Source organism: Oryx dammah, unplaced genomic scaffold (assembly GCF_014754425.2).
Source record: "Oryx dammah isolate SB20612 unplaced genomic scaffold, SCBI_Odam_1.1 HiC_scaffold_5, whole genome shotgun sequence".
Classification (NCBI taxonomy): domain Eukaryota; kingdom Metazoa; phylum Chordata; class Mammalia; order Artiodactyla; family Bovidae; genus Oryx; species Oryx dammah.
This window is the reverse complement of record NW_024070189.1, coordinates 62,371,481-62,394,334: the sequence shown is the minus strand read 5'-3', so window position 1 is coordinate 62,394,334 and position 22,854 is coordinate 62,371,481. Positions and strand designations below refer to the sequence as shown.

Genomic DNA, 22,854 nt, shown 5'->3' with positions numbered 1-22,854 from the left:
AATCCCAGGGACAGGGGAGCCTGGTGGGCTCCCATCTATGGGGTCACACAGAGTCGGACACGACTGAAGTGACTTAGCAGCAGCAGCAGCAGCAGCAGCAGTAGTGGCTTCCCTGGTGGCTCAGATGGTAAAGCGAAAGAAAGAAGAAATGTTCAAAATTGGAAACGTGGAGGCTTTCAGATCCTATGCATACCTGCTTTCAACTTTATTCTCTAGTCTTACCTCCCAGTTAGTGCTTAGCCCTCTGACTGTCCTTTCTTATATCTTTCCAGCTCCTCCTCTACGCTCTTGACACACTCCACCCCTAGCACTTCCATTTGAAATGCTTCCCGTTCTTTAAGGTCCAATTAGATGTTGTCTTTTCCACAGTATTTTGTTTGACTCCTTGCTAGCTGGGAATACTTACCTATATTGAACTCTCAGTGCATTAAATTCTCTGTATTATGGTGTTATCATCTATTTTTTTAATTAAAAATTTTAAAGTTATATTAGCCTACTATTTTATTTCAGATTCATATGAACACCTTATGAAAATTACAGTCTTGGATGGTAAAGAGCAAACATGCAGAGAAGTAGGACTGTCACAGAAACAGCTATCTGGACTGCAGACTAAGGGATGATGCTTTGGCCCACACGGTTTAGGATGTGTTCCTGTTTCATATAGATAAGGCAAGACCAACATCAGTAACATCTAAGGAGATGATGACATATTTACCTTTTTTTTTTTTTTGTATCATTGACATATTAAGTTTCAGGTGTACAGCACGGTGATTCATAGTTTTTAAAGGATTAGGGTTATATACCAATTATAGTTTTTGTAAAACATTGGCTTTATTCCCTTTGCTGTAATTATGGTTGCTCTTAAATATGCTTACCACGATTATCATCTCTGCTTGGGTATTCTGTCTTCTAGAGTATTTTATATAGGCTGAATGCTTAGAGAATTTTTGCTTTAATTATTATGTAAATACAGATTCAGGGTTCTAACAAAGCAGCCCTTCTAAAAGTAAATTGTTTTCAGAGGTTTACCATCTTCCCTCAACCCTTTCTTACCTGTCCCTTCATGTGTATGAGTTGTTTTAGTCATTGCTCACAAACAACTTTTGATTTTTGTCTTTCAGTCTTACCTCCAGTATTAGTGCCTCGTCATAATGAATTCAACCCACAACACAGCCTTCTGGTTCAGTTTAGAAACTTAAGCCACAATGAACCACACATGCCACAGAATGCAACGTTTCCTGATTCTTTCCATCAGCCCAACAACACTCCTTTTCCCTTGTCTCCAAATAGTCCCTACCCTCCCTCCCCTGCTAGCAGCACATATCCCAACTCCCCAGCAAGTTCTGGACCGGGAAGTCCATTTCAGCTCCCAGGTAAGAATTTATTTTATTGACACAAAAAATAACTCCTAAGAATTAGCATTTGTTCTAATACTGCTGATCCTCTGGCTCAGCTGTTAATATGTCAAGAACTATTTTTGACTACTCTTTGGTAATTGTTTGATTTTCAGAAGTTTTGAATTTTATTTTGCCAAGTGCTGTATGTTTAAAAATGCAAGTAGATATATTTTTCACAAAATACAATAGTCCTAAAATGTGTATGGAACCACAAAAGACCCAGAATAGCCGAAGCAGTTTTCAGAAAGAAGGGCAAAGCTGAAGGCATCATACTCCTTGATTTCAAACTGTATTACAAAGCTGTAATAATAAAAATAATATAATATTGGCATACAAACAAACATATAGATCATGGAACAGAGTGTCGAGAAATAAACTCATGCAAAAATTGTCAATTAATTTACAACAGAGGAGCCACGAATGTACAAGGGGGAAGGACAGTGTCTTCCATAAATATGTTGGTAAAACTGGACAGACACATGCAAAAGGATGAAATTAGACCATTATCCTACACCACACACAAAAATTAACTCAAAATAGATAGAGTTTAATGTAAGACCTCAAATCATAAAACTCCTAGAAGAAAATATATGTAGTAAGCTCCTTAACCTAGGTCTTGCTGATGATTTTTTTTAATCTGACACTAAAAGCAAAAGCAACAAAAGCAAAAATAAACAAGTGAAACTATATCAGACTAAAGCATTTCTGCACAGCAAGGGAAACCATCAATAAAATAAAAGGGCAGCCTACTGAATAAAAGAAAATTTTTGCAAATGATGTATCTGATAAGGGGCTAATATCCAAAATTTATAGGAAGAACTCATGACACAGTGGCCAAAAAAAAAAAAAAAAGTCTATTAAGATCTGAACAGATACTTATCCAAAGAAGATATACTGTTGGCCAATAGATACATGAAAAGATGCTCTAGACATCACTAATTGTCAGGGAAATGCAGGTCAAAACCACAGTGAGATATTACCTTATCCTTATTACAATGACTGTTTATCAGAAAGGTGGAAATAACAAGTGTTGGTGAGGATTTGGAGGAAAGGGAATTCTTGTGCACTGTTGGAATGAAAATTAGTGTGGCCAGTTTTGAAAACAGTATAGAATTTCCTCAAAAAATAAAAAATAGAACTACCATATGCTTCTGCAATTCTACTTTTGGATATTTATCCAAAGAAAACAAAAGCACTGACTCAGGAAGGTATCACCGCTCTCATGTTTATTGTGACTTTATTTATAGTCACCATGATTTGGAAGCAACCTAAGTGTTAATTTATGGATAAAGAAGATATGATAAATACACACACACACACACACAAATATTATCCAGCCATAAAAAAGAATGAGATCTTGCCATCTGTGACAACATGGATGAATCTTGACAGCTTTATGCTAAGTGAAATAAGACTGAGAAAGACAAATACTTTTATGATCTCTCTTATATTTAGGCTCATAGATACAGAGGACAGCCACCCCTGGTTGCTAGAGGTGGTGAAAAAGCAGTTGAGGGAAGTGGGTGAACTGTTTTTATTTTTTTTAGTTTACATAAATGGAAGTTTTTAAAAAAGCAAACACAGTTTGGGGGAGATTGGCGATTACCCTTTAAGAACAGTGACAATACGGTAGATAAAATTTAAAAGTTGCGCTCACTCCTCCAACCCACCTTCCCTGTCTCATTGCTTGATCTTTCTCTATGGCATGTATTACAATCCAGTGTAGTATATTTTGTCTTTACTTATAATCTGCCTCTTCCCCCTCCCAACTTGTCTGTAAACTTTCATAGCATCTTTTGTTTATTGTTAACATCACCAGTACCTACGTCAGAGTCTTATATGCAGTAGATCCTCCAGTAAATATTTGTTAAAGAAATAGATGAAATTACAGCAACACATAAATACATTTACTGCTAACTATGTAGATATACCTATGTGTTAAATGGTTGCCAGTGCAGATTGAGAGTTTGAAGCCAAATGGTGCTAACTTGAATGATTTCATAGAGAGGAGTCCTATATACAGTAAAGGCCAGAATGTAGTAAAAACGTATCAAAAACAGAAAGACAGAAAATGGCTCTGTCTGATGAATGTGAAGGAAAGTGGATGATCAGGAGACAAAGTGTTGTTAGATATCAGTTGGCCGTATATTGGGCCAAATGACTAAATCTAGGTATGCCACTAGGCATTACAATTAAGTTCTGTCAAAGCAACAAAGGAAGTAGCTATATTTGACGTAAGTTAAATATTTTCATAAAGTTTTTACCACTGCTGCTAAGTCACTTCAGTCGTGTCCGACTCTGTGTGACCCCATAGATGGCAGCCCATGAGGCCCCCCCCCGCACCCCCATCCCTGGGATTCTCCAGGCAAGAACACTGGAGTGGGTTGCCATTTCCTTCTCCAATGCATGAAAGTGAAAAGTGAAAGTGAAGACTCTCAGTTGTATCTGACTCTTAGCGACCCCATGGACTGCAGCCTACCAGGCTCCTCCGTCCATGGGATTTTCCAGGCAAGAGTGCTGGAGTGGGGTGCCATACCATTTATCAAGTGCCTTTTGTATAACTAATACTGTGATGAAAGATATCACATTAAATTTAATCTTCAGAACAGCCATGTGAGATAGATATTATTCTTATTTTACAGATGGAAGATGAAACTGGTATTAACCCCAAGAGTTTAAGTACCTTACTTAAGGTCACATAGCTAAAAAATGGGTTCAGGCCCAGGTTTCTCTGACTCTGAAGTCTGTGCTTTTTTAACTTTGCTACATTGCTTGTCAAATCGTTTTATACTTTGATAGGTTAAAATGAACTCCAGTTATCTTTAATTAGATAACTGATACACTGATTTGCCTGGAGAAGGATCATAAGCAGATTTTTAAAGTGGCTAAATTTTATTAATGGCATGCATGGTCTTGTATGGTTAAATCATTAGAAATACTGGAATGCCTACTTTGCAGGCAGTCATATGTAACTTTATACTTAGTGGTTTCTCTATTGCAGTGAAATACCAATTGATGAAGTTTTGTTTTTTGAAAAGGATTTGAGTTCCAACTGTTTACCTTGCTGTTAGGTGTCTTCAAAAACTAATTTTCATCCTTTGTACTACAGTCAGTGCTGATTGGTAGCTCTGTCTCAAAATACCTCTTGTACAAACCTTGAGGTGAAAAACAAGTTATATATTCAGATATATGTTCAGTATTTATAGTTACTGAGACAAAGAAATATAGCTATAGCTTTTGTAAAGGTTTGCAGCCAGAAATGTTTTAACTCAAAGATTTTGTAGTTCATTTTGTTTCCTTAGAGCCATTTTTTGTTTCCTTAGAGCCATAGGACATAATGCCATTGTAAGACATCGCAGAAGAATTAGAGAGCTTCTGTTAGTGTTGTTGGCAAATTTTGAAAGAGCATGGTTTTATCTTCAACTTTTAAATAACAATACAGTGTGTGATGATCTTGGCAATTTAGGAATGTCTCTGTAGATACCTGAACGAGGATAATCTGTGGCCTTCAGATTGATTTACAGTAGTTGCAGTTTTTCTGAGCATATAATTCTAAGCAAATGAAGGCAAAATTCTTGACCTTAAATCCTATCATAGTGAATTTTAGCAGTGATATAACTATGCTAGATTGAACCAAATTCATGTGGACTTGTAGTAGGTTTCGGTGGCTAAGGGGTATGCTGTCTTTTCTGCTGCAATTTTGTGTGTCTGTGATGTTCGGTAATGAATCCTGCTGGGAATTTTTAAGAACTTTTTGATGCATTTAGATTTAACTTTGAGCAAGATGAAGATTTTAACTATTCTTTTGGAATTCTAACTTGTCTTATTTTCTTCCTGTTAGCTGATACTCCTCCTCCTGCCTATATGCCACCAGATGATCAGATGGGTCAAGATAATTCCCAGCCCATGGATACAAGCAATAATATGATTCCTCAGATTATGCCCAGTATATCCAGCAGAGGTAAGAAGCACAATGCTTATTTTGTTGTTTTTGCTCTTTTTAAAAAAAAAAAAAAAACTCAGTCACTTTTAGAAGCCAGCTTTCTTGAGTTATGGTTTATATACCATGAATTTATCCATTTTAAGTATATGATTCAATGATTTTTTTAACATGTATAAAATTTTACCCCGTTACCATGTAGAATTCTACCATGTTCTAGTTTTAGAACAGTTTTACAATGCTTTAAAAATATCCTATATGCGTGTTTGCAATCTATCCTCTCATACCCCCAGCTCCAGAAACCTAATCTGTTTTCTGTACCTATAGATTTGCCTTCTCTCATTTCATATAAATAGAATCACAGAATGTATAGTCTTCAAGATTCATCAATTTTGTACCATGTATCAATAGTTTATTCTCTTTCATTGCTGAATAGTATTTCATTGTATGGATATACCACATTTGGTTTACCCATTTATCAGTTGATAAACATTTGAATTGTCTATAGTTTTTTGCTAGCATGAACAATGCTGTAATGAATGTTTGCAAATACTAAGTCTTTGTTTTTATTTTTTCTGAGTCATATGGTAAATTTAAGTATTTAAGAGAAACAGCCAAACAACTATAAATGGTAGTACCATTTTACCAGTACCATATGAGCATGCTGGTTTCTCCATACCCTCCTGACACTTGTTATTGTTTATCTTTTTGATTGTAGTTATTCTGTTGGGTATAAAGTTGTGTCTCCTTTGTTTTAATTTGCATTACCCTACTGAGGACTGATTTTGAACATTTTTAATGTACCTAGCCATTCATACATCTTCTTTGGTTTATTTAAATCTTTTGCCTTTTTTTCGAAATTGAGTTGTTTATTATTGAGTTGTAAGAGTTCTGTATATTCGGACCCAAGTCCTTTATCAGACATATGATTTGCAAATATTTTCTCTCACCCTGTGGATTGTCTTTTCATTTTATTGGTGTCCTCTGAAGCACAAAAATTTTTCATTTTGATGAAATTATCAGTTTTTTTTCCTGGATTATGCTTTTGGTATTGCATCTAAAAAACCTTTGTCTGTCCCAAGGTCATAAAAAATATTCTTCTGTGTTTTCTCCTAGCAGTTTTTTAGCTCTTGTATTTAGGTTTGTGATTCATTTTAAGTTTTTTGTATGGTTATGGTCTAAAGTCATCTTTGTTCAGGTAGATACCGAGTTGGCTCTAGCACTATTTGTTGATAAGAGTGTCATGGTGGCTTCTTTTTTAGGAATCAGTTGACTATAAATGTAAGGATTTATTTCAGGATGCTAAATTTTGTTTATTGATTTGTTTATCTTTTCCTTAAAGTCTTGATTACTAAAGTTTTATAGTAAGTTTTGAAAACAAGAAGTGTTAGTCCTCCAATTTTGTTCTTTTTGAAAATTGTTTAGCAATTCTACATTCTTTGCATATTTCCATATCATTTTAGTATCAGCTTTTCAATTTCTGTCCCCCTCAAAAAAATTCCTCCTTGGATTTTGATAGAGGTCACTTTTGAATCTTTAAATCAATATGAGGAGATATGCCATCATCTTCTAGTATGCGGACATGGATTGTACTCTCTATTCTCCGTTTGTTTAGACCTTCAACTTCAGTATAAGTCTTTTACTTATTTTCTTTTTAAATTTATTCCTCAGTGAGTGGAATTTTTAAAAAATTTTGTGTTTGGATTCTTCATTGATAGTTAGAAATAAAATTGACTGGATGAAGGCTGTCAAAAGGCAGACTTCAGCTGTAAGATACATAAGTACAAGGGACCTAATGTACAACATGATAAATGTGATTAACACTTCTGTGTGTTATACATGAAGTTGTAAGGAGAGTAAATCCTAAGGGGTCTCATCACAAGGAAAATGCATTTTTTCCTGCTTCTTCAATTTTGTGTCTATGTGAGTTGATGATGGAGGATCTCCCAGGTGGCTCAGTGGTAAAGAGTCTGCCTGCCAGTGCAGGAGACACAGGAGGCCACAGGTGTGATCCCTGGGTCAGGAAGACTCCCTGGGAAAGGAAATGTCAGCCCACTCCAGTATTTTTGCCTGGGAAGTCCCACAGACAGGGGAGCCTGGTGGGCTGCGGTCTCTGCGGTCGCAGAGAGTCAGACACGACTGAGTGCGCGTGCATGAATTGATGAGGTTCATTAAACTTGTGTGATAATCATTTCATGATGTATGTGTGGCAAATCATTATGCTGTGTACCTTATTGACATCAGCACTGTGTAATCTCACAGTTTTATCTCAATAAAACTGATGAGAAAGACTTACATCTTTTAATTAAAAACTACAATTGCCTGCATTGACAGGCAGATTCTTTACCACTGAGCCACCTGTCTTCTGAATTTGCTTATTCTAGCCACTGCATCTAAGTGGAATCATGTAATGTTTGTCCCTTTATATCTGGCTTATTTCACTGAGCATAATGTTTTTAAGGTTTATCCAGGTTGTAGCATGTATTAGAATTTCATTCCTTTTTAAGGCTGAGGAGTATTCTGTTGTAAGTACATAACACATTTTGTTTATCCATTTATCAATTCATGGACATTTGGTTTGTTTACACCTTTTGGCTATTCTGAATAATACTGCTAAAAACATTGGTATACAGGTTTCTGTTTGAGTCTCTGTTTTTTAATTCATTTGGTATTATATACCTGGGAGTAGAATTGCTAGATTTTATGGTAATTCTGTTTAGCTTTTTTGAGGAACTGCCAGACTGTTTTCCACAGTGGCTGCACCATTACATTTTCACCAGCATTGCAGTGGATTTCCAATTTCTCCATATTTTTGCCAACATTTGTTATTTTCTTTTTTCTTTTGATAATAGTATCCTAATGGGTATGAAGTGGTATCTCAATTGTGGTTTTTAAAATCATTTTGTTTTGAGACCTTAAACTTCTTAATTTGTCACAAGTTTGCATGAAGTAAGGTATTGGCACTTTAGTTTCTTGAAAGAATGATGTCCTTGTGTTTATTTTATAGTGTTTGTGATGATATGGGATGACTGTATGTCCCATAAGCCCCGCATTCCTAAGAATAAATTTCAGGCCCCCTGATAATCTTGTTAATGTTTAAATAGTACCTTGGCTTTTTCAAGATTAGAATTTATCTAGGAATTTTGTCATACTAATTTGCTTAATATTCATAGTATCTACCTTCATTTAGAGCAAACTGTCTCAGAACATGAATTTCTGGATTTGAATTCCTGCATCTCTACTTATTTGCTTTGCAGCTTAGGGTGGCTTTTAAAATATATCTAAGCCTAAATTTCTCCATTTGTAAAATAAAGAGATAATAACTACATAGGAGTTATTAGTATGTTGATTGACTTTGACTGTATTTATAATGATCTTAGTATACAGCATCAGGTAATTCCCCAAAATGGTATTATCATCCTCTTTCTAAAAATTTGGACTATGTTTACCCCATCTATCATTTTCCTTCTTCTTTTGATTCTCCAGAGATCAGAGAGTGCAGTTTAGTGGTGATGTATATTAAATATTTCTTGGATTATAGTTTCTTAGCCAAACAACTGAGTCCCTTTAGAAGAATCTGGCACTCAAGTCTTCTCACCCTCCTAGGTATCTTTTTTCACCAGAGTTTCTTCTCACTTGGGAAATTAGAGTTAAATTGCAATCCCGTGAATCACCAGTTAATAAGATGTCCTTTGCCTTGAGCAGAGTCGCAGACCTTTTGATTTTCTTCTTTTCATTCTAACCAAAATTGTCTTTTTTGTTTTGCTTATCTTGGCTCTAGTCTTTTGTGACACTGTTATAACTTCTGCTACTCATCTATATATGTGTTTGATTATGAGTCCCTCCTTGTTCCATCTTTTATGCAAACTTCTTTAAAATCTGAGCTCTTAGAACTTTGCTCTATAGGTCCTCATTGTTTGTTTGTTTGTTTTTTTCTTGTACCTCCTCATCTGAATTCTTTGCAGTCATATAATTAAAACTGAGTTTTAAAAGTCAACCAACTCTTTTGTGGTGTCTACATAGTCAGTGTGACTTACTCTTAACGTTTTTCTTGGACATTTTAAAAAATTTCTGCCTTTCTTGAAAGAAAACTGACAATTCATGACTTTTCTTTCTGATTTCAGCTCCAAGACAGACACTCTACTAGTGCTGGATGAAGAACTTCCACGTGTCTCTTCCATCCATTGTGTCCGTTAGGAATTGTTGATTTTTAACACTGATAAGAGTTTGGCCAATGTTTTATATTTTATACAAACCTTTTTCCATAGGCTGTTCTGGCACTTAAAACTTCAAATGTATACCACCTTTTACCCAAAGAACACTTCATTTGATTGTGTTTTTTCCTTTCTTTTTTTTTAAACAAACTAATTTTTAGATTTACAGCAAATTTGAGTGAAAAGTAGAGTTCCCATATACCCTCTCCCCCTACACTTGCACAGCTTCCCCCACTACCTGCACCAGAGTGACCCATTTATTATAATCTATGAACCTACATTGATACATCATTATCACCCCAAATGTATAATTTACATTAGGATTCATTCCTGGTATTATACATTCCTTGAGTTGTAACAAATGAATAATGACATGTAGCCATCATTTATAGTATCGTATAGAATAATTTCACTGTTTTAAAAATGCTCTGTGCTCTGCCTTATTCATTCTCCTTCTTTCCTAACCCCTGGCAACCACTGATCTTTTTATTGTCTTTATAGTTTTGCCTTTTCCAGAATGTCTTGTAATTGGAATCTTATAGTATGTAGCCTTTTCAGATTAGCTTCTTCACTTAGTAATATGCACCTAAGTCCCTCCCCTCCATGTCTTTTCATGGCTTGATAGTGCATTTCTTTTTCATGCTGAATAGTATTTGGTTGTCTGGTATACTACAGTTTATTTATCCATTCACACGGTGAAGGATATCTTGGTTACTTCCAAGTTGTGGCCATTATGAATAAAGCTTCTGTAAACATCTCTCTGCAGTTTTTGTGTGGACCTAAGTTTTTGACTCCTTCAGGCAAACAGTGAGGAACACATTTGCTGGATTGTATGGTAAGAGTCTGTTGCTTTGTAAGAAGTCAACAAATTGTCTTCCAAAGTGGCTGTACCATTTTACATTCTCACCTGCAGTGAATGAGAGTTTCTGTTGCTCCACATATTCACCAGCATTTGGGATTGTCATCGTTTTGGATTTGACAATTCTAATGGTTTTGGTAATTCTAATGCAGTAGTATCTCCTTGCTGTTTTGATTTGCATTTCCCTGGTGACATACAATGTGGAGCATCTTTTTATATGCTTATTTGCTTTTCTGTATATCTTCTTCAGTGAGGTGTCTGTTCATATCTTTGACCAGTTTTTCTCATTGGCTTATTCATTTTTTTATTGAGTTTTAAGAGTTCTTTGTATTTGTGTAACAGTCCTTTACTACTGCTGCTGTTGCTTGCTAAGTTGCTTCAGTCGTGTCCGACTCTGTGCGACCCCATAGATGGCGGCCCACCAGGCTCCCCCGTCCCTGGGATTCTCCAGGCAAGAACACTGGAGTGGGTTGTCATTTCCTTCTCCAATGCATGAAAGTGAAAAGTGAAAGTGAAGTCGCTCAGTCGTGTCCGACTAGTAGCGACCCCATGGACTGCAGCCTACCAGGCTCCTCTGTCCATGGGATTTTCCAGGCAAGAGTACTGGAGTGTAAGTGTCTTTTGCAAATATATTCTCCCATTCTGTGGCTTGTCTTCTCATTCTCTTGACAGTGTCTTAAAGAGTAGAAGTTTTTAATTTTTAATGAAGTCTAGCTTGTCAATTATTTCTTCAAAGATCATACCTTGGTATTGTATCTAAAAAGTCATTACCATATTCAAGGTCATCTGTATTTTCTCCTCTGTTTTTTTGAGATGATTTTCATACAGTGTCTACTATAGTTTTATAGCCGGTTTTTAAGTTGGGTGGTGTTAGTCTTCTTGGTTTGGTTTTCAGTATTGTGTTGGCTATTCTGGGTCTTTTGCCTTTCCATGTAAACTTCAGGATCAGTTTACAAGATGATTTGCTGAAGTTTTTATTGGGATTTCATTCACTCTTAAGTCATGGTGGGAAGAACTGAGGTTTCCTGCACATGATCATAGACTGTGTTTCTACTTATTTAGTTTCTTCTTTGAATTCTTTATTTAGAATTTCATAGTTTCAACATATATATCTTACCTCTTTTGTTTGTTTGCTCTTTACGTAAATATTTCATTGTTTGAGTGCTGCGATGAATGATAATGAATTTTATTTCAAATTCTACTTGCTCATTGCTGGTATAGGAAAGTGATTGACTTTTGTATATTAACCTTATATCCTACAACTTTCCTATAATTGCTTATCAATTCTAGGAGGTTTTCTGTCAATCATTTCAGATTTTTTGCATAGATAATCTTGTCATTTGTGAACAAAGACAGTTTTATGTCTTCCTTCTCAATCCATATAACTTTTCTTTTCTCTTACTGTATTAGCTGGGATTTCTAATATGCTGTTGAAAGGGAGTGGTGAGCACATCCTTGCTTTGTTATTTGATCTTAGCATAAAAACTTTTAGTTTTTCACCCTTAAGCATGACATTAGCTGGAAGTTTTTTGTAAATGTTCTTTATATCAAGTTGAAGAAGTTACCCTCTATTCTTAGTTTGCTAATAGTATTAATTTTTTAGTCCGAATTTTTGTTTAAAACAATTTTACAGATGCTGGTATAGTTGTCTTTCAGTTGTTGAAACAGAGCTTTTGTCATCTCAAATTTAAACCTGGATTTGATTCTGCTAGAAAAGCAACTTAAAATGTGATGTTGCCCATCCTTGTATATGTATAATTAAAAAAAAAAAACTTTTATGATCAAAGCATTTCTGGGGAATTCCCATTCAATCCAGTGGTTAAGATTTCACCTTCCAATGCAGGGAGTGTGGGTTCGATCCCTGGTCAGGGAGCTAAGACCCCATATGCCTCCTGGCCAAAAAACAAAACATAAAAGCAACAGAAGCAACAAATTCAATAAAAATTTCATTGTAACAAATGCAATAAAGACTTTTAAAATGGTCCATATCAAAAAAAATCTTGAAAAGAAAAAGCACTTCTGATGTTTGTTTTTTTGATACAGACTGAAAGCCAGAAAGGCAATGAGATGTCAGTGAAATATCTGAAAATTTTCTTTTTCTTGTTTTTTTTTTTTTGGTGCCAGAACCCAGGATCGAAGAAAATTTTCTTTTTCATATAGTTATATGCTTGAGTTGGGATAAAGGAAACACCAAAATAGTTTTGAGTTTCTGATAATCATTAAACATTGGTTTTGTGTCTGGTTTGTTCACAGATGTTCAGCCTGTCGCCTATGAAGAGCCCAAACATTGGTGCTCAATTGTCTATTATGAATTAAACAATCGTGTTGGGGAAGCTTTTCATGCATCTTCTACTAGTGTGTTAGTAGATGGATTCACAGACCCTTCGAATAACAAAAGTAGATTCTGCTTGGGATTGTTGTCAAATGTTAATCGTAATTCAACAATTGAAAACACTAGGCGACATATTGGAAAAGGTAATTTTGTCATTTTCCTACGTTCAGTTGAATTCAGTTGTTTGTTCGGCTTGCTATGCGCCCTGCATTATGTAAGGGCATACAAAGAAACTTAAGGCATAGTCCTGCCCTCAGGTTGCAGATACAGAAGAATGTGTTAAGTAGAGATGTACTCAGACTTCTTTTCTTTATCCTGCCTATTTTTCCTTCATAGTACTTAGGATCTGAAATCATACTATTCTGTTTTTTTTCATTTTCAGTCTTCTTAACTGAAATACAAGCTATACAGAAATTTGCATTGTTCATAACAGTATCTTTAGCAATTAGAACAATGCCTGGCTCATAGTACATACACAAGAAATATTTGTAAAATATATGAATGCTAGTGAAGGATTAAAATTTTTGAATTATGATCTTTGTGGAATATTTTGAGTTGAGATGACTTGTAAGAATTTTCATTATGATGGAGGAGCAAGATTACTGGTAGAACAGTTTGAATGACTTAAGTCTTCAGTGGCTTCACTACCACTCTTCCTACCTTTAAATTCAGGTAACAGGGTTATATTTATAATTCATCCTCCAAGACAGTTGCCACAACAAACAAGGAACTTTTCACATTGTAGTGAAATTGTATTATGCGTTAAATGGTCAGAGAGGAAACCTATCCCATGTAGGGCTGTTTGCCTATCTTTGAAATTTTGTTTTTATTACTTTCCACTTTTTGCTTCTTTGACTTGAGAAGGTCTTAGGAACAAAAGTTAAATAACTTTAGTTGTAATATGATTTCTTATAGAAGAGACTTGGAAAAATACTGTGTCCAAAAATAAATTGGAAAGAAAGTTTCTGTTCTTTTTTGACTGAACTAATAACTTGCTATGATTTTTTAGGTAAAGATGCCCCACTTCTATGCATTGATTTTTTCATTCTACAGTAGGATAATTTAAGAGAAATCTGCTTGGTGAATTCTTAAATATTAGACTCATTTTACCCTTTTTTTCCCTAATACATAGTTCTAGGATCCTTTCTTCCAGGGAAAGTATTTGCTCAGAAACAGAACATACTTTTTAATGTCATAGCCTGATACCAGTCTGAATCACACGTATGTACTACTGTGGTCTTTTTAGTACTATATGCAGTAGTGAAAAGTTGGGAACAACTTGAGCTTTAGCTATATAGTTTGAACTTTTAAATAGTGAACATTCATATATTATTTTGGAGAAGGCAGTGGCAACCCACTCCGGTACTGTTGCCTGGAAAATCCCATGAATGGAGGAGCCTGGTAGGCTGCAGTCCATGGGGTCTCTAAGAATCGGACACTTCACTTTCACTTTCATGCATTGGAGAAGGAAATGGCAACCCACTCCAGTGTTCTTGCCTGGAGAATCCCAGGGACGGGGGGAGCCTGGTGGGCTGCCGTCTACAGGGTTGCACAGAGTTGGACACGACTAAAGCGACTTAGCAGCAGCAGCAGTATATATTATTTATATATTTTTTAAAAATACCAAAAACATTTTTTAAAGGAAAGTAAAATAAATCTGCCATTTAAGGACTCTTCCTATGACCTGAAATTACATTATATGACTTGGCTTGCTTGCTTTTTTTTCAATGATGCAAACCCTTCCATTGGCAAAAAGAGTGCAAAACTCTTTAGCCAACCAACTGTTCATGATAGTTGATAGCACTAAACATTTCTTTGAAAGGACTCATCATAAGGTGCCTTTTGGGGGGATTTTTTTGGCCATTGTTTCTCTCATAGAGATAAAAGATTGTTGGGAAAGGGGGGAAAAAAACAACTCTGAGAACTGATAACCTAATATGCTGCCAACTTAGTTATTTGAGGATCATTTTAGATTTAGGCAGGCATTCAGTTCAGTTCAGTCACTCAGTCGTGTCTGACTCTTTGCAACCCCATGTACTGCAGCAAGCCAGGCTTCTCTGTCTATCACCAACTCCTAGAGCCTGCTCAAACTCATGTCCATTGAGTTGGTGATGCCATCCAACCACCTCATCCACTGTCATCTCCTTCTCCTCCTGCCTTCAGTCTTTCCGAACATCAGGGTCTTTTCCAATGAGTCAGATCTTCACATCAGGTGGCCAAAGTATTGGAATTTCAGCTTCAGCATCAGTCCTTCCCATGAATATTCAGGCAGACATTAGCCTCGACTATCTTCAGCAACATAAGGCCATCTAGTGGTAGTTTCTGTTTGAAGACTTGCTCTGTAGTAATTTTGTCTGTACCTCATGCAACCTCTTCAGTTTTATTATACTGCTTTGTAAAGTTGGCTCTTGTAATTCTTGTCTTTTTAAGGTGTTCATCTGTACTATGTTGGTGGAGAGGTATATGCAGAGTGCCTCAGTGACAGCAGCATATTTGTTCAGAGTAGGAACTGCAACTTTCATCATGGCTTTCATCCCACCACTGTCTGTAAGATTCCCAGCAGCTGCAGCCTCAAAATTTTTAACAATCAGGAATTTGCTCAGCTTCTGGCTCAGTCTGTCAACCATGGATTTGAGGCAGTATATGAGCTCACCAAAATGTGTACCATTCGAATGAGTTTTGTCAAGGTGAGTGGGTTGAGACCTGTAGCTTAATTTGAGTCACTGTAACATATAACATGTGTATTATATGTCTGTAGGTTATAATTTTTTAAAGTCTGTGTTAAAAGGTAGTAATTACTTCTGACCTGATTTAACAGGTTTCTAAAGAAAATTCTTAACTTTATAACTTAAATCACATGATTGGTCTGTGATTTTATTTTATAATTTAGACATTATAATAAAATGCTTGATATTGGTATTGAATAGGGGCTGAGTTTATAAAGAATTTCAGTTATGTTTTAAGCTCTGTTATTAAGGATTTGCAAAATTGAAAGAACTTTTTGAATTTATCATTTGCTCTTGGCCTGATTTTATTGGCCTTGCAAATGATGATTCATGAGCAAAATTTAGAAAGGATTTTAGGGAACTCTTTTAGCAACCTGTGCTGTATCCACTTGTTCCTTAAGGATTTAGCCAAAGGAGAGTATATTGTCAAATGCTCTGGGTAGGATTTTTTCTTTCTGGCCCACCGTCCCACAGCCCAGGGTTTCCTTGCTGCTTGTTACAGGCCTTTTTGTGCATCAGCTTAAGTAGCCCTGAAGGCATTTTCCTTCCCTGTTACAGAAATGTGGCTCTCATGTTTAATCTAGTTCCCCACTCCGCCCTCATCACACCCCACTTGATTTTCCTAGGCAAGGACTACTGTAAGCAGTAAAGCAGAGAACTTGATACATCCAGCAAATAAAAGTAAAACATTCTGTTTTATTCTTTGGAGTTTTTGGCTAAAGTGGTGCTGCTCAGTTCATCCCAGTAGTTTCCCATCTTAAAGGATAATGATATATCATTTCCACTTTAACTACATTTGCATGTATTGATCAGTTTTACAGTGCCTTATCTGATGTTTTTAAAAAAAAAAACACCTAAAAATTAAAAAATTTTTTGTTAACAAAATCTGATGTGAACTTACATGAGGCTGTATATGGGTTTTATTTATCCATTAAAGAGACTGTAGCTCATTGCAGAATTATTTATGTTTTAATTATGAGGTATTGCATCATTACTAACTTGCTAAAAATAAAAAAAAAGAAAAAAGAATTCTGGAGTGTATCTTGCCTCAAGAATTTCTATTAAGGGATTATATGTTGTTATGATGATGTAGCTATTGTTTTGCTTTTAATTCCATGGTGAATGCTAAAGTTGGTTTTGAGAGTTTTTCTTTTACATTACATTCTGTATATCTCTAATGTTAAGAGTTTATTTTTTGTTCGGAGAAGGCAATGGCACCCCACTCCAGTACTCTCGCCTGGAAAATCCCATGGACGGAGGAGCCTGGTGGGCTGCAGTCCATGGGGTCGCTAAGAGTTGGACACATGTGGAAATTGGTTTAAACTGATTAATGATTTTAAAAATGGCTTGTTGTTTTATCTGTTCATTTTCATAGGGCTGGGGAGCAGAGTATCACCGGCAAGATGTTACCAGCACCCCGTGTTGGATTGAGATTCATCTTCATGGGCCTCTTCAGTGGCTAGATAAAGTCCTCACTCAGATGGGCTCCCCGCTAAACCCCATTTCTTCTGTTTCATAGTGCAGGAGTATTCTTTCTCAGTTATATTATTAGTGGACTTGTTTTAATTTTAGGGAAACTTCCAGTACAGATACTGTGAGCTTACATGGAAAACAGATTTTACAGCTTTTTTTTTTTTTCTACATAATTGTGACCAATACATTTGTTTTTGTGATGAATCAACATTTGTTTCTATTCATGTTCATGTGATTAACTCTCAAAAGTGTTGTGAAAGATGCAGAGTAAGTATTGTGCCCTGGTTCAAAAGTTTGGCATTGATCTTAAACTGGAACATACTTTTGCCTTATTGTCCCAACAGTTTTTTTATTTGTGAAATTTTTTTGGAAAAGTAATACTTCACGTGATAAAGAATTTTAACAGTATAAGAGGGTGTTCAATGAAAGTCTTCCGTTCTAGTCTTGATTCTGCAAAACTGTGCTTTTACTAGTTTCTTAGTCCCACCAACTTTAAAAAAGTATATATCATTGTTTTATAAAAGCGTATGGTAGGGACTTGAAACTATAAAAAATCTTTTATTTGAAGGAACACTATGCACTGCTCTAACAAGTAGTGTTCAGTAAAAGCCAAGTGATAATTTTCTAAATGACATCATAAAATTTACATTTAATACAGCTAAATGTCGTCAGTGTGTTGTGACTCCACTCAGTATAGCTTTTGTAAAACTTTTCCTTTTTTAGAAAAGTTACTGCGAACAGCAGATCTCCATTATATGTCATTTACTCACATCTGTCATGAGTACTGCTTAATAGCTAGTGACGGTGCGTGCATGGCCTTGTTCAGCTGTGTTTGCTGCTTTTGGCCAATATTGCAAGAACTCTAATTTTGACATGCATTAATCTTTTATTTTGCACTTTGATGGGTGACAGTTTTTAGTGTAACCTTCATGAAACACTCTAGTGACTTGGACTTAAGTGCTCATCTTTGCTTCCTTGGTACCCCTTTTGTATTAAACACTGCAATTTATAGATTACAGTTATAGAAAGTTATGCTTTTTCTAGCTTTTGTTGTATTTTCAACCTAGATTATTAGACTGTTATCCTGTAGCTCCAATTTAAGGTTTCTTTTTAATTCCTTGCAGTTTTATGGATGATATTAATGTTGGAAAATCTACTTAATCCCATTGCTGTTAACTTACATCAGTCTCCCATGCAGGGACCTGTGTCTTATAGCCATAGGAGCCTCTTCAGTCTGGCCCCAACGATGAGGCCACCTATCTGATGTATGAATCAGTCAGCAGAGGTTGTTGAGCTAGCTGGTTTGAAAACATTCACATATCAAAGAATACAGACTGTTCTCTCAGTTACCATGCATGCTCTTCCATTTTTTAAAGCAGCTGTGTGGATGCTAGTCTCAACAGTCCTTAGGAAAGACACAAAAACTCTAAAATATTCTTTTAATCAGTCATACATAAGGGCTTTGAGGGAAGGACTCATAACCTCTTTTCCTAAGAAACAGTACAGTGGACACTTAGTTATGGCATGAAGAACAAAGATGTTACTTTGGGGGGTTGGGAAATCACCTAATTTACCTATTAGAAGAAGCTTACGTGGAGCCATGTCAATCTTCTTTTTAAAATGTTAGTTTTGTTAGACTTTCTTCTTTGCCCTTTCTGCTTTTCTGAGGGAAAAAAATGCATTTTTGAGGAAAGGAGAATGCAGTTTTTTATTTTCCGTAACATTATTTACTGCTTTTATGAAGTGCAGCCAATGGATGGCTTTAGTTTTCTCAGATGCAGTGCCATTCATGTTTCAGCTCTCAGTCTTTTGCTAAGTGAAAATCTCTGACAGTAACCTGAGCCTTAAACATCAGTTTTATGCGACATGCATTCTCAGTCTTCCAGAATTGTGTCAGCCACACAAAAGAGGATTATTTGCTCAGTGATAGATCTTAGCTATTTACATCATTGTACACTTAGCCAGGTTCATGGCACCATCTTTGAAACACATTTGTAGAAAAACCACCTAGGATGACTGGCATATGCATGTAATCAACATCAGTGGGCCTGAACTGATGGAAACTATTTTTATTGATGCTTTCAACTGAGTTAATTAAAAATTGTTTTTATTCATGTAGCAACCTTTAGAGTTAGCAAGATTTTATGTGATTGGCTTTTTCTGTGTTTTCTCTAAGGAGTTGTGTCTCATGAATGACAGTACTGAAGCTATTAACTGGTAAGAGTTTCATGGAAAAGTATAAGCCTGTTGTATTTCCTGAAAGATGTTAACTCCACCCCCATGAGTTTTACATGAAAACTTCATTCAATCCAGCAGATCCTGTAATTCTTGATGATGCTCAGTACAGGACTGGATGGGAAATAAAAATTAGCCAGTAAGATAAAAAAAAACTAAAATTTTACCAATGAGAAAAGTACCTCTGAAAGAAACCATTTCATAAAATTACACTTTTAAGTTTTTATTTAATCTCCAGAATGGTTTATAATCAAATTTATGAAAGCATCATCACACCCAGAATAATCTTGTTTTATAGCATTATAGCATATAAATATATGCCAACTGAAAAGACAGAGTCTGGGAATAATAAAACTACAACCAGTTTGGTAAATGCAAAAAAGAGGCATAGAATCAAAATTAATCTCAGTAATGTATTAAAGCAACAAAAATACACTGACTGGAAAAAAAAAACAGCAGAATTTAAGAGGTGCATTTGACTACTGTATCTCTACATAATTACCTAGCTTAAGTTATGGAATATAAACTAGTAGGCATGTTATTGATCTACTGAAGTGAACTTTTTTCCTTTCGAGAAAATTTAAAGAAAACATCGATCTAAATGTCAAATATATACAACAGAGTATAAATCATTTTTTCCATTCTCTTGTTATATAAGTAAACTATGAGAATAGAATTGGCTGGGTTTCTGAGGTGAAATCCACAATAAGATTACTAGATAGTTCAGTAAGTTATACCTAACAGTATGAAAAGAGAGTGTAGCTATTTTATACTTTTCATAACATTTGAGAGTAAGCCATTCTTTTAGGATGGAAAATGATCAGTAAGTTATTTAGATCTAAAGTCTATTGTCAAGGTAAGGACTGGGGCTCACATTATATAACCTTCAGTATTATCTTAGAGTACCTGGGAGAAACAGTTCCCCTGTCATAGTGTTCTTTTAAAGGAGAAAGTTTATGGAAAAATGAAATCATGCCAGTAACAGAGAAACTAAATTCAAGTTTGATAGTACCGGTTTAAGTGTTGTACTTCCGTTGCAGAGAGCATCTAATATCCCACTTTAGATCTGTTTCTTTATACTTTTTCTAGTTGCTTGCTTAATGTTACTTTAGGTCATTATAACTCTCCCACTTAAAATATATTAATATCTTTTATATTTTCTGAAGAACAAGACATCTTTTATAATTATTAAATTTATCTTCTAATGATGATTAAAATTTTGGACGTACTAACTTTGAAGAGGCTCAGAGCTTTTCCTTATCTTATTATAATAGATTCTTACTTAAATCTCTCTGGTAGGAATTATGAATGTGTCCTCATTTATACCCATCAGCTAGATAAGCAAGAATCTTTTAAGATAGTAGATAGCCTGGTGGTTTTAGAAGTCTTTGGTGATTTCTATTGGCGGGAATTTTCCTAAGTATTGGTTTATGGACATCTCAGATACTAGCACAGCATTTCTTGGGTGGTAATCTCGGGCTTGATGCCTATCTTCCTCAGAGAATAGCGTTTTCCTCACTAACACAGGTGGGGCTCTGAGGAGGTTTTCTTCTCATAGAAGATGCATGTGTGGAGAGAATCTGAGGCATTTCTTCTGCGTAAACAGTTCTACCTGCTAAACAGAAAGGTGGACAGTTCTTTGCAATTCACTGGATTACAGTTTAGCATGTCCTAATTACAAGAAGTAAGAGTATTTGTCAAGCCTGTTATATTGGATTTTTCATAATAGAAACTTCTCTTTTAAAATGAATTATTATAATTGAAGTGTTACTTTAAAATTGGATGATTTATGGAAACAACTGAGAATTTTTTCAGATTTTCAAATTGAAAAAAATAAATTTCAAAAATTTATCAATCTTTTTTTTAAAATAAGAGCTTATGCTGTAATATTTGCTGGTAGCAATTGCTTAAAACAAGTGATGAGTTGTTTTGTTGAAAAGATCCAGTCTCAGAGAGGGATTCTTCTGTTATTTATGGCAGAGTGAGAAAGGTTTGTTTGGTTCTCATCCAAATAATTCAGTTCTTAAAATTCTTAAAATTTGAAATTGTTGTAAACCATGGTCCTTTAAGGATTTATTTGCGGATACTGTTTTTTAAAAGTTTGAATTTTTGTGTAGAGATAGATTTTTGGTTTTTTACCCTATCAATAGATAGTGCCTTCTTAATACTAGCTGGTGTTAGTTATAACAAAACTCCAGTGAGGCCAAACAATCCCAAATAAAGAAGAAATCTTTTATTAGAGTCAGAAATCTTTTATAATAGTCTAATACCTTTGGAAATGATGTTGCTTTGATTTATTCATAAAGTATTTTAACTGTAGGGACTCTTGAAGATAATAGTTGGGCAAGTGCTTTTCTTTTCAACATGGTTGGTTAAAGTTGCATTTTGAAAATTGCTTACATTAAAATTGAGTAGGACTGTAATCATGAAAACTGGGTATATATGTGTAATCCTGCCAGTGTTCTCTTAAAAAGATACTTCATATGAGGATGATAAAGACCAAACCAATGGCTGCACTATAGGTCTGCTTCTTACTTGTACTTGTTCTCCTTCTGTTTATGTTGTAGAAAATGAAATTCTAGCAACATGCTTCAATTCTGTTATCATTTTGATACTTATAAATATATATTAGGTTTTACTATATTGCGCTTTTCAAAGCCATAACTCTTTTAAGAACTTTGTTTTTGCATATTGTTTGCTAATACTTTATTTTAATAAATCTCAAAATCTGCTTAATGTGTGTTTTTGTTTGTTTGGGGGGCTCTTCTCTTTTGATTTAACATGTTTCGTTGAGTAGAGTCTTAAAAACAATGAGATTATCAGTTTCTGTGACCAGCTGTGTTATCTGTGTTTGTGCACTAGTGATAGAAAATGAATATGCAAACCTTTCCAGCCAGCTTGAGGTTTGCTCAGAGTAATCAGTATGTTTTATTCTGTTTATAAGAGAGTTGATGTGTTTTTCTTTGTTAGTTTAGTTTAGTTTTGTTTTGAAAAGGGATTTGAATCTAGAGTCTGGAGTTTTTTAGTTTAACCACTAATTTCCCTTCTCTAGCCCTATCTAAAATTAAAGGTCTTGACCAGATGATTGAGAGAGAGAATAGCTTTTAGCTTTGGAGTCTGCCTGCCTGCATTTGAGCCCTGGGCCTCAGAGCTTTTTTAACTCTGTGCGCTTAGGCAAGTTGCTTAACCACTCTGTGCCTCAGCTTCCTGATCTGTAAAGTAAATGTCTATTTGTAGGAAGATTAAGTAAAATAATACAAGTACTTAAAATCGTGCCTGTCACACAAGTACACTTTTATTGTTATCATCATCTCTTAAATTTCTGCTACTTCTCTGAATCAGAGGAATTATTTCTGATGCTGCTTGACCTTAGTATTAGACAGGCCAAAAAATTCATTTGGTTTTATTCTGTAGATGGCTCTAGTAGTGCCTCTCTTTAATGTCATTCAAAACAGTTTTGTTAGATTGTATTGTGAAAATTGTCATATCAGCATGCATTTTAAAAAACTTACCAAATTGGTAAGATTTTGTGTGAAGTGAAAGTAGCTCAGTCATGTCTGACTCTTCGTGACCCCATGGACTATACACAGTCTATGGAATTCTTCAGGCCAGAATAATATGGGAGTAGGTAGCCTTTCCCTTCTCCAAGTGATCTTCCCAACCCAGGGATCAAACCCA

General features: G+C 35.3%; 1 protein-coding gene across 1 annotated transcript in view; it reads left to right on the top strand.

Moving 5' to 3' along the window:
* The window catches only part of SMAD5 (SMAD family member 5), a 58,931-nt gene extending 37,019 nt beyond the window's left edge, over nucleotides 1-21,912 (top strand). The window contains exons 3-7 of the mRNA XM_040240036.1: nucleotides 1,122-1,373; nucleotides 5,239-5,358; nucleotides 12,664-12,885; nucleotides 15,173-15,429; nucleotides 16,844-21,912. Coding sequence (XP_040095970.1) covers nucleotides 1,122-1,373; nucleotides 5,239-5,358; nucleotides 12,664-12,885; nucleotides 15,173-15,429; nucleotides 16,844-16,987 — 995 coding nt within the window. The 3' untranslated portion in view covers nucleotides 16,988-21,912. The remainder of the gene's footprint in view (nucleotides 1-1,121; nucleotides 1,374-5,238; nucleotides 5,359-12,663; nucleotides 12,886-15,172; nucleotides 15,430-16,843) is intronic.
* Nucleotides 21,913-22,854: the final 942 nt, after the last annotated feature.